General features: G+C 36.6%; 1 protein-coding gene across 1 annotated transcript; it reads left to right on the top strand.

The window, feature by feature from the left end:
• Positions 1-3,075: 3,075 nt before the first annotated feature.
• Positions 3,076-11,879, top strand: LOC130047352 (uncharacterized). Its single transcript, XM_056142045.1, has 3 exons — positions 3,076-4,077; positions 4,325-4,566; positions 11,155-11,879. Exons 1-3 carry the CDS (start codon positions 3,836-3,838, stop codon positions 11,472-11,474), a joined length of 804 nt encoding a protein of 267 aa, XP_055998020.1. The 5' UTR covers positions 3,076-3,835; the 3' UTR covers positions 11,475-11,879.
• Positions 11,880-12,332: the final 453 nt, after the last annotated feature.

Raw genomic sequence — 12,332 nt, 5'->3', positions numbered from 1 at the left:
CCTTCAAAATAAAAGTTTATATTAACAGAGTGACCTCTTGAAAAAATCATGATTTTAGTTTTATAAATGTTACCAGGTATTACAATACAGTAAAAAAGTATCAAGATATGTTTGTAATTCATTTGTTTTTTGATTCAGCAACAAGTACCGTGTCGTCTTCATACAATATTACAAGTATTTTAATATATAAGTTTAATTCGTTTTCCATTTCATTTGTAATGTATGGAAGCCCATTGACGTCATTTAAAAAAAGAATTCTCAACAAACAGGGGTGGACCCAGGAGCAAGCCTTGAGGGATTCCGTATGTCACATCATACAATTCTGATACATGTACTTCCCCATTGATTGATACTTGCTGTTTCCCGTTTCCTAAGTAGTTTCCCATCCATTCTATCAGTCTCTTCCCCAATTTTGTATGCTTCTAGTCTCTTATAATTAGTCTTGCATGAAAGACTGTATTGAATGACATTTGATAATCCATTTCATGTAAATAATCTATGTCATTCTCATTATGAGGAGTAGCGGTCCATTACGTTAATCATCTATATTGCAGTAGACCTTCCAGACATTAATCCATATTTTTCTGTGGTAGAATAGTGTTGTTTGTGAAGTGGTGTATGCGATGTTCCCTGACCAGTTTTTTGCTTAACTCTACATAGGCAGATGTCAAACTCACTGACCTGTTGTTGCCTGTTAATCATGTGTTCCCTATTTTGAAAAATGACACTGATCCTAGCTCTAATGATCTCTTAAATATTAACGACAGTGATTTTGCTAGCTCGGAATGTAACTTGCTCAGAAATCTTGAATGTATATTGTCCATTAATGATTATTTGTTTGACTTAAGATTGCGCATACATTTTGAGATTTCCTCCTCTGTTTTTCATTCTTTCTCGATTGGTCATTGTGGTTTCTTGATAATTAAAAAAAAAAAACACTTTAAAAATTGACTGAAATATTTGCCTTAACGGATGTATCATTTTTCTCATATTACATGGGTCTCTATTTTATTTTCATAATAAGAGTATGCACGACAAAAATCGAGTCTGGTGATGTCAGCACTATAAAATGTACCCAGTGAGTAAATTTCGTTTTTTATCTGATTGTGGAATAAGTATAATGCATGGAAAACACAATAGACTTTACGAACAAATAGTTCATCACCAGTCACTTTCCATCAACATTTTCGCTCCGTTCGCTCACCGAGTTGCATTCGGTGTTCATACACCGTTTGTGCAGCATCTCTGCATAAATGGTAAATAAATGAAAACACAAATTTAGTGACAATAAATCAGCAAGCAACTTTTTTAAAACCCTCAGTGGAATTACTTTGATATGATGTAATTTTCTTTCTTTAAATAACTGAAGAGTTCAGCTCGTGGAGTGCATGTTGTACTTTGATAAATTTTAACTCTGGAGGCTCTCTGAAAAGTCACAAAAAAGTAACGTCAATGGTGATTTGGAACGAGTTATAAATCCCTATATTCAAGAACAAAATCATTGAAGCATTGCTAAATCTTCGTAATACTCATGTTTGACAGAAAAATAGTTTACGACCGACGACTTTGTTTGGCGTAGACCACGCTCACTGGTAAGTTTAGATGGTAGACCACGCTCACTGGTAAGTTTAGATGGTAGACCACGCTCACTGGTAAGTTTAGATGGTTGACCACGCTCACTGTTAAGTTTAGATGGTAGACCACGCTCACTGGTAAGTTTAGATGGTAGACCACGCTCACTGGTAAGTTTAGATGGTATGATTTCGTGATGGTTCAGACTTCATAAATGTACATGTTGCTTATGATCATACCCAGGGGCGGATCCAGAAATTGCAAGGGGGGGGGCGCAACTTTTAGAGGCAAGGGATCCATGGCAAATTCCTGGTGGGGGCCCAGGGGGCCAAACCCCCAGATGCTCCTGAATTTTACAGATTTTATAGGGCTAGAAATATGTCTCCTATGCAGTCATTTCTACTATTTTCTGTCATTTTTGATAAGGTGAAATTAATAAAATGACGCAAATTTTGAGGGTTTTTGGAAAAAAGTAAGTTCTCCCAATAAATATAATTCAATAAATAAAAAGTTTTTGTCATTTATTTCTCCGAGAGTGGAAGAAATTATTGCTTCTTCTATCGTTTACATTCTTCTAAACAAGAAACCACAATTTACTTTAAATTTGGAAAATTTAGGGGGGGGCGCCGACTGCGCCCCCCCCCCCCCCCCTAAATCCACCACTGATACCTTAGCGAAGGTTATTTAGGCACCACAGGGACAGTCATTATCGTAAAATCCATAACTTGCAGACAACATTAAAGACATATATCACAGTGCGTCATGTCCATGAATCATGCTTCTTTGATCAATATCTTGGTCATTACCAAACAGTGGAAGGTATACGTCCAGGAACAAGTTTTTACGTGGAAAAAATTCTGATTTAAGAATTTCGTAAGTTCCAACCTAAGACACGATGCTTCTGTTTTACTAAATTAAATATGTTCTCAAGTAGTTAAACCTTCGATGATGACGGGGAGGTTTTAGCTGCAATAATGAAGCCCTCTCCGATTGGGGGATGGGGCAAAATGCGGGAATGATTCACTCCCGCAACATTTTCTATTATTCTAAACATTTGCTGACTTTCTTTACGTGAATAAAATGATATTCTATGTTTCTTAGTCAGTATATAAATTTACAACCTTCAACTTACGATTTGTGAGACTCTATTCTACCGTTTTCAACAATTTCGATATACATGTATTCCAATTCCTTGATTCATATTTGTGCGTCATGTATGATGTACTGAAGTTTCAACTTCCGATTGTCAAGTTATTTGCATATACCATATAAGGTAGTATTTACATCAATGGACAAGTACAGATGAGAAAGCTATTTCTTTTAATATCAAGTTAAAAAACGAACAGCAGATTGTAAATTCTTTCTGCAGCCATATGATTTTTCCTTTCTTTGTCGGAGTGGCTCGAGTAACTACATTTTCGCGCAGATTGTCGATGTTTAGATTCATCAGGAGATCCACCTACGAGATCTCGCGATAACAAGCATGGCGAAGCAGTCGAAGAATTTTACATACTGTATATGATGTTTAATGAAAAACACCTTTTATTTATTAGAAATGCCAAGCACAACCTTTGTACTCCTTTTGGTGTAAACAATACTTGGGAGGAATACATGGAACTTATCGGTTATTCATAAAATTATTTTGCACCATTACGGAGATCCTATGGAATTGTGGCCCTATCCCGAAAACGTCGGAATAAAAAATTCGGATAGGGCAACATTATTGTAACTAGGGAGGTTTGTCTTCATTTTCTCTCACAATGTCCTAAAACAGCATGAGGGCAGCCATTTTGATTTACATGTAAGTCATCATGTCCTTTTTGATATAACTAAGAGGAACTTTTGCACAATCAACTAGCGACACTTTAAAGTATCTTGTTCATGGTTCTAAATATTTTGAAAATAATAATTCTTGAGCGACGAAATTATACTATGCTTCTCAGGGTCCTTGAATGGCAATAACTCATCTGTACCTGTATGATTCTGCGTCCCGAGGGGATCCGGGTTAGAATAAGTCCTCAGTAACCTTTGCTTGCCGTAAGAGGTGACTAAATGAGGCGGTCCTTCGGACGAGACCGTAAAAACCGTGGCCCCGTGTCAAAGCAGGTGTGGCACATAAAAGATCTCTCCTTGCTCTAAGACCATAAGCGCCGAGCATAGACCTAAATTTTGCAGTCCTTCACCTGCAATGGTAACATCTCCATATGAGTGAAAAATTCTCAAGCGGGACATAAACATTATACAATCAATCAATAATTCTTGAATGATGACATCTAAAATTGAGTTTCATTATTTTTATATTCCAGGACTCACACCGTGTGATGACAACTTGACCAGTAAATTATACGTTTTTCCTGACAACTCTGTGGCCTGCTTTTGGTTGAACTCCATAGCCATGAATTTCACAGATAATGACTTGCATTGCCGAGCTAAGAATGGATTCCTGGCCTACATTCCGGACAAGGGTGTATTTGATGCCGTTCAAAATTTGAGATCGGAATATGGGTTGGTAGATTTATGCGTTGGTCTGAAAACATTTATTTTATGAAATCAACTAAAAGTTAAAGGGGCATAACTCCACCACAATTGTTATATATTGTGCATAATTTATCGTGCTTTGTATTCTGTAATACATGCACATATTGCTCGATGATCAAAAGTTTATTAAAGACTTGGTTTTGTCATTAAAATGTTGTAACAAATATCTTGAAATCTGTGTGAATTTCTGAATTTTTTCTCTTTGGATTTTCAGGATTATGCTAGCGGATTATTATCTGGGATACACAGAGTCTGCCGGCCGTTTGTACAGACTATCGGGAGATGAAGTTACTTTCAACAATTTTTATAGAACAGAGCCCAACAGTGATTTGGACACCTGCATTACAATTTATGGAAATAATGGCATTTACTTTGACATGTCTTGCAGTAAAGAATACTATGGTGTCTGTTCGTCTCTTGTTAACTCAGGAGATGACCTTGACACAACGACAGAGGGTACGTAGGAAGCTTATGTACCATATAATCAGGGATTGGTTCTGGATAGAGAGATCTAAGAAACGATCTAAAAGTGTGAAATTAAGGTTCAGCGGTTCAAACCTAGTTAATTTTGGAATTAATCCAAATTTTTAAAGTTAGTAAAGAGGCTAGTATACAGACTGAATGCATGGTATATAGATGATACGCGTATTATAAATTTAAGCCCCTGAATCGGAAGTTCGATCCTAGGATGGGGGGATGGGGTACATAGTGATATTGTAAACCTCAATATAAAACAAAACCTTTACACGTGTATACAAACTGCAAAGAATACGTATGACAGCTTTTACCAAAATTGTGAATTTCATACAACTTCAGGATGGGCCTAGTCTGGAGAGTGCGCGAACGGAATTGTGGGAAGGGGGACCAGACTAGGATGGGTCTTAATATCAACAATAGTAAACATATATGAATTTTGAACATTAAGTGGGTTTGTAGTCGTAAGGTTGGGGACGTAGACTAAAACTGTTGATAGTTACCGTTACTATAAAAGTGTGAAATTATTGATTAGACAGTTTACGTCTTGAAATACCGCGGTGTCATTGAATAAGTACGGAAAATGCTTACATGTAAGATGGTACATGTAACTATATAGCTTTTTAGAGACTGACACGTATAAACTGTGACTGCTTTAATTATCACACACACACGATCTTAATTATAGCGTTTTACTTTGACGGTTTAACAGATATACACGTACCATCTTATGTCATTCTGCCAATTTGATATGATTTAATTGTTTTATTGCTGCATTCCTCTTCTTACCCATACGTAATTCGTTTTATATAAGGCGCTATATAAATTTATTGTTATATACCGTGGAATCATTTTAATTCATGGGGGGCAATGTTCGCGGGTAAGCAAAATTTTGCTGGTTCGTGGGGACCTAAATTTGTGGGTAAGCGATACGTTGTCACTAGGAGAGATAACTCTACTTGATTTAAAAAAATGTTCTCGGACACGTAAATTCGTGGGTAAGAGTGACCCACGAAATCCACGAACATCAATACCCCACGAACAATGATGATTCCACAGTAATGGGTGGGTGAAAGTTGACTAAATCCAAACCTCGAATCTGACAATATTATATAGTTATATACATCTTATTGCAAGGATAAAAACAAGCAACACTTGGGTGTGGTGTAATAACCTGACATTTAAAGCCCATGGGCTTTTTTAAAAAATATATACGTCATACGTGTAAAGTTTCATATCCAATATTGGTGCTTTTCTATAATGTTCAAAAACAATTTCGCGAAAGTAATAAGATAAAATCTCTAATAATAACAAAATTCACATGAGCCGAAAGCTCAACTAATCTTTTCTTCTGGAAATTCGATCGTCGTGTCAAAGAATTGCATTGTGTTTAGTGATCTTAGTAGACTTTCGATAAATGTGTCTGTCGCGTTCTTAAGTTTTCCTTAAGTAAACACAACATGTGGGTCTCCTATTACTGTACGTTGAATGAAAACAACAGAATGAATTATGAAATTATACAATTTATTTAGCATACAAAAATACATGTAATGAAAATAAGTTGCAGCACTGGATCCTCCTGGAATGCCTGGCCTCGCATGGATTACCTGTAATAAAAATCTACCTCCCAATCCCCTAAGCTAATGACCGATTATAAGATAAGTGTTGAAACATATTCTTGAAAGAAATGTTGAAGTAAAGCAGGCATAAAATGCTGGCGACCAAAGTTTAAACACAACTATAAAAGTGTTGATTCAGTTTCATAACGGACAACAGGTATACTTAAAATTGAATGTCGATAAAATTATGCAATCAGCATAACTTGAAATATCCCACTCATGGGTATTGGTAAACATACACTATGTTGACTAATAACTTTCAAAGTATAAAGTTAAAATTACCCAACGGTATTCCTCAACTCCTATCTCTTGGAGCGCCATACTATAGAAAGCTGCTTCCTTTGGAAGTGCTGAGACAACGTCTGGTGTAAATTTCCAAAGTCTTCGTATTTATTTACTTTGTGTACGTCACCCAGCTGTCAGATGACATCACACACAATCGTATTTGGCGCCATACTTCAAGAACATTTAACAGGAAGTAGTTCCGATAATTCGGAAAACGCCCGAGGAATACGGAATAATTATGTATCCGGCGTAAATATCGCGCCATAATTTAAGATAATAGATTATAATAATAATCATGAAACAAACTATGACTGAAGCTACATATACTTTAACTATATGGTGAGGTAAGCTAATGGATTGTCAAACATATGTTCTACAACAATAGTTTGCTTCCTTTATACTTCGCGGCGTATGTATAACAGAGTAAATTCGGACTACACTTGGTTAATGTAGCGATTTCGTATACGCAGTATAAAGAAAATCCCAATGATAAATATGAAATAAAAATATGTTATCTGGTAACAATATCATGTATCACTGATTTTGACTGCGGATAACTCCGTTTACCTGATCAGGATATGGGGCTCACGGCGGGTGTGACGGGTCAACAGGGGATGCTTACTCCTCCTAGGCACCTGATCCCGCCTCTGGTGTGTCCAGGGGTCCGTGTTTGCCCAACTATCTATTTTGTATTGCTTGTGGGAGTTATGGCATTGGTCGCTGTTCGTTGTCTTCGCCTTGCATGTACTATATTAGATGCGTGGAAAATACCATACTATTTATTTATATAAAAGTTACAGAATCGTAACATGTCTATAAATGCCAGGATTGCTGGCTCTGGCAACAAATTGTACCTGGCAAAAGGATTTTTACATCTCAGATGTAATATAATAAAAATATTACCATACCTTTACAACTCAAAATGTATGTCGAAAATACATTGAAAACAAGTGATAAGTTCCAAGAAATGTGGAACATCGAGTTAAGAGGCTTATCAATTGGACTGGAAATGCCGGGAAGCCGGGGTTTGATTCTCGTATTAGGAATGATAGTCACAGCCCTTTTGGATATGACCTTAGAACCGGAGGTCCCGTGTCACGGCAGGCGTTGGTACAATAAAGAAATCACGCTGCTATGACCGTTAGTGCCATGCATGGGAAGAAGAGTCAAAAGTTGTGGCTCTTCACCTAAAACTGGTGACGTCTTTATATGTATGTTACAAATCCCCGTAAAGCATGAAAACAAACATACAATTTCGGGGACTAACAATGGCTTAATATTTCATGCTCATCCGTTACCCGTTTCTTGTATTGATTAATTCTCTGTTTGTACGATCATGCCTCGTGTGACAACCTACGTGGGATAGCAGTTTCAATGCCTGTCTGTCGCCTCTACATTTTAACATTTTCGATTTCTCAAGAACCACAGTGCCAATCTTAAGCGAACTTAGCGCAACGCATGCTTGAATGAAGAAAATTCAGGTACATTAAAATAAAGAACCAGATCCCCGTTCTAAGGGAAGATCATGACAAGGTGAAGAAAACGAACAGTGATCAATCTTATAATTCCTATAACGAATACAAAATTAAGAAGCAAACACGGACCTCTGGACCCGCCAGAGGCATGATCAGGTGCCCATAAGGAGTAGGTACCCTCTGTTGACTGGTCACACCCGCAGTGAACCCTCTATCTTGATTAAGTAAACGGAGTAATCCATTGTCAAAATCACTATGAAAAAAATGGCCTAAAATGGGTATAAAACACGTTCGACAACAACATGGTTGTATTTTTAAATCAGATATTTATAATGACAATAAAATTTGTGAAATGCTGACTTTAAACGAGACTGTTGTAACTTCTGTAGCATCTTTTTAAAAAATGAATTATACGCAGAACATGTTCTTGCGTATCGAATCAGTTGCGAGACATTAACACCATATGCAAGTAACAATAGAATATTGCTACATAAATATATAAGGGAAGTTCACGATGGAGAAACTAAAGTCATCCCGTTTGTCATAATTTAAAAGTTGAGTTGTAAGTTGGCCATTAACATCTATGTTCAATCAAATATCTAAGTATGATGCAGATGTGGAAGACTGCGGTGTCCTTTATTTCGAGCTATCTAGGATTTATCGAATCGATTTATGAAGGAAAATGAGTTATGTATTGTTAATAGCTAAAAGAAATTAGTAAAATACACCATGGAGTGTTTAAGGTAGCAACCACCACCCATTTTTTAAAAATTACCCAAAACAATAAAAATCAGGTGTAATTACCAATTTTGAGTATGCTGATTTCAAATCTGGATTCCCTTTACTCCAATTTCTTATAGAAAATGAGGTATAATGTCTTAAACACCCCTACCGTCAGGTTGCCAAAAACGGAAAATGTTTCATTTCGCATCAAAAAGTGACCCAACTTTATTTCTTGAAACACCATTACCCAAAACAATAAAAAGCAGGTGTAATTACCAATTTTGAGTATGCTGAATCCAATTCTGAATTCCTTTTACTCCACTTCCTTACAGAAAATGAGGTATAGTGTCTTAAACACCCCTACCGTCAGGTTGTCAAAAATGAAAATGTTCCATTTCACATTAAAAAGTGACCTGAAAGTTATTTCTTGAAATAAGGCATACAGCATAAAAGGAAAACAATTAATACTAAATTGTTCCATGAACATTCTTAGTTGTTTTGGAAAGAATATATCTCACCTCTGGACTTCACAGATACAGGAAAGGAAGAGGAATACGGAGCGGATCAAAGATCTTAAATTTAATCAGATTGGGCCATCGCCTAATGAACTGATGAACAGGGGCAAAAGTAAAATTAATAGGAAAACTGATTTATTAAACATCAGCAAGTCTTTTCCGAGGATTTCTGGTAGAGCTGTCGGGGGAGGGGGGGGGGGGGGGGGGGGCGAGTTACATCATTATCAGAATTTACCGAAACAGTGGACTCTCTGGCCAGTCTGGGGGCTGAGCTAGTTGCATCAGAATTGACAGAAGCATAACTCTCTGGCCAGTCGGGGGGCTGAGTGGTATCAGAATCTATTATTTATTTATTTTTATTTTTTCAAAATTCAGAAATTTAAAAACTGCATGATCGCATTTATTTGTAACACTAATAATTAATGTCCCTTTATTGCGATGACTCTTCAAGTACAAACCATGATATTAAAAAAAAACATGAAATGAAATGATAGATAAATGAATAAATATATTAAAATATTTGTAAGTTACTTTATTTATCTGTAAGTAAGTCACTAATTAAGTGTAGGCTAGTGGCAGTGCAACTTGCAAGTGAAAATTGCATCATCTGTAGCTTATGACCCCTTTTGTTTTGCCTTGTAATTAATATTGTTGAAAATTTGGCAAATAGCATTTGTAACCCCCCAGTCCATACCCCACTTTTCTTTAAACGTTAAAAATCCAGCTAATTCAGTGAGGAAGAAATATCACTACCATATTTCGAATTTCCTCTAGACTATATCAAATTAAATACCTCACTGCTATCAGTCACAGATTGACACTGGTAGGGGTATGGGGACCTGGTCTGTGAGTGTGATGGAAAAGATTCTGATGAAAATATAGATTCACTCATCATGCAGAAATGTATAAACATTGTATTATTGTATACCACCGGTACGTTGTGAGTACGTTAATAATGGGAGTTATCTTTCCTTGGATATCTAAATCAATCAAATACTATATGAACACGCCCAATTATCGTCCATGTTTGACCTCAGTATAATTTATTCATGCATAAAATGTATTAATATGTCACTTTTTGTTGCGTATTTCACCGTTAAGTATATGTTTACATATACTCGCTCTGCTTAATCGCTTCAATCTCAAAGGGATTTTCTGGAATGTGCCTAATCACGTGAGATACGCTAAATATAGCTATTTTAGATCGGAACGATCAACTTCGCATCATTCGTAAGCTCTAGGTTTATCCATACTAGCCCGTAAAAAATAGGGTGGAACCTCGTCCCACTTTTCCTGTAGAAATAAAAATAGAACATGACGCGCCACCTAGCGAGCGTGGTTGTTGCTATTTAAGGTTGATCGATCCTCATGTGATGTCATAAGTTTTTGCAAAATCTTTATCTAATTAAATTTTGCGCATTAAATTAAATTTTCAACATGTCCCCTGTCCCGGGTTTACGTTAACTGGTCTTGGGAGTTGTCAAAATAGGGGACCAGTTAAGAGAAAGTAAACAGAGTTGTGATTTAAACCCGGGACAGGGGACATGTTGAAAATGGATTAAAAGCAAGTAAGTGTTATTTCCTTGTGACGGTTTTGTGCATTACTGCTAAATGTTTGAAAACAAGTTGTCTATTGCGTAAATCCAGGCACATCTGAGTCGAAACGTCGGTCGAAGCATAAACCGTCACCGACTCCGGCATTTACACGTTTTCCAGAATCAAAATATGAATGTTTGCGAAGAGAAGTCGATGAAGACTATGCCTCTCGACTTCTCTAAAGAGAATAATCAAAAGGAAGAAAATCCTAAGCCCGATGGTTAACAGTGTCTAGGAGATCTCTATTGACTTTGAAGTTCAAACAGAGACCGTGTTTTGTAAATATATTTAACAAACATGTCTTTTATTTCTTTTTGTAAATGATCCTGAATGATGGGTGTTTCCTTGTTACTACAGAGAGTACGACCTTTTCAACATCCGCGACACCAGATTCTCAGATCTCCAGCAGCCACTGCCTCTGTTCCTGTCCAGTTACTTTTGAATTGAACCCTAACGTCAACTTAACTGCGGAAGAGGAAGCCCAGATATTGGAAATAAAGCAAAATTTGACTGTCCAGAAGTCTACATTGTCAAGTTCAGTGCGCAAGCGCAATTGTGCTTCAGACGATCGTAAATCATCACAGGCAATTGGAGCATTAGGTGCATGTTTGCTAGGCATTCCTTTCGGATTAATAATATTGCTTGATTGCTCTCGAATTATCAATTTAGCGAAATAAGACAACATAAACGTTGTTATTTCAGACCGTTATAATAAATGATACAAATTCAACAATCGTTTTAAAACGAGGGTTCATCGAAGACGCACTCACCCTTGCAACATGGCATGTACTCAAAAGTGATTTACAATAAACATTGTCTTATGAACATTAAAAACATTAGAGTCCAGACCCTTGTGTAAGATAGCATCCCTGCAAGTGCAATAGATCCGCGCGCTATCACTATAGAAATATCGAAAAACACTGCATTGAGGTCGCGTGTTTTTTTTGGGTTTTTTTTGTTTTTGTTTTTGTTTTACCACAGACGATTATTAAACTTGAGACTGTTTTCGTCAATCACAGTACATATAACATCTACTGTTAAAGAGGTTCGCACCTAAGATTTGGAGTACATGTACTGTCTTTTTTGTTTTTTTGTTTTTTGGAAGTGTATTTTTGATTTCAACATTGAAGGAGAATAAGGAAATTAAAAACAAAAACTGGGGTCGCAATACGTGTTATTGACCTACAGTGTTTAAAACATGACCCCTTTGCACTTAAAATTGACTAAAGATTTACTCAATTTACTTGATTTGTCTGTTGATGTCAACACAACATAAGCAACACAATTCAATCATTACATAAAGTAGATACATGTACATAATCATGTCCTCTAACACTACAGATAAAAAAAAGTAAATAATGACCTTTCTGCACTTGATATACGAAAAAATTCATGATATCAAGTTTGATTGATTGCTTGATTAAATATTGTTTAACGTCCCTCTCGAGAATATTACACCCATATTGATATGCCACCACTGCCAGTGAAGGGCTGCAAAATTTAGGCCTATGCTCGGCGCTTACGGCCATTGAGCA

Source organism: Ostrea edulis, chromosome 6 (genome assembly GCF_947568905.1).
Source record: "Ostrea edulis chromosome 6, xbOstEdul1.1, whole genome shotgun sequence".
Lineage (NCBI taxonomy): Eukaryota > Metazoa > Mollusca > Bivalvia > Ostreida > Ostreidae > Ostrea > Ostrea edulis.
This window is presented reverse-complemented; position numbering and strand designations above follow the sequence as displayed.

Bases quoted from the DNA above. Each gene is read 5' to 3' on its own strand.
- LOC130047352 (XM_056142045.1), top strand. From the start codon at position 3,836: ATGATGACATCTAAAATTGAGTTTCATTATTTTTATATTCCAGGACTC. The intron at 4,078-4,324 runs GTTGGTAGATTT...TTGGATTTTCAG, and splicing joins AATTTGAGATCGGAATATGG to GATTATGCTAGCGGATTATT. The intron at 4,567-11,154 runs GTACGTAGGAAG...TTGTTACTACAG, and splicing joins CCTTGACACAACGACAGAGG to AGAGTACGACCTTTTCAACA.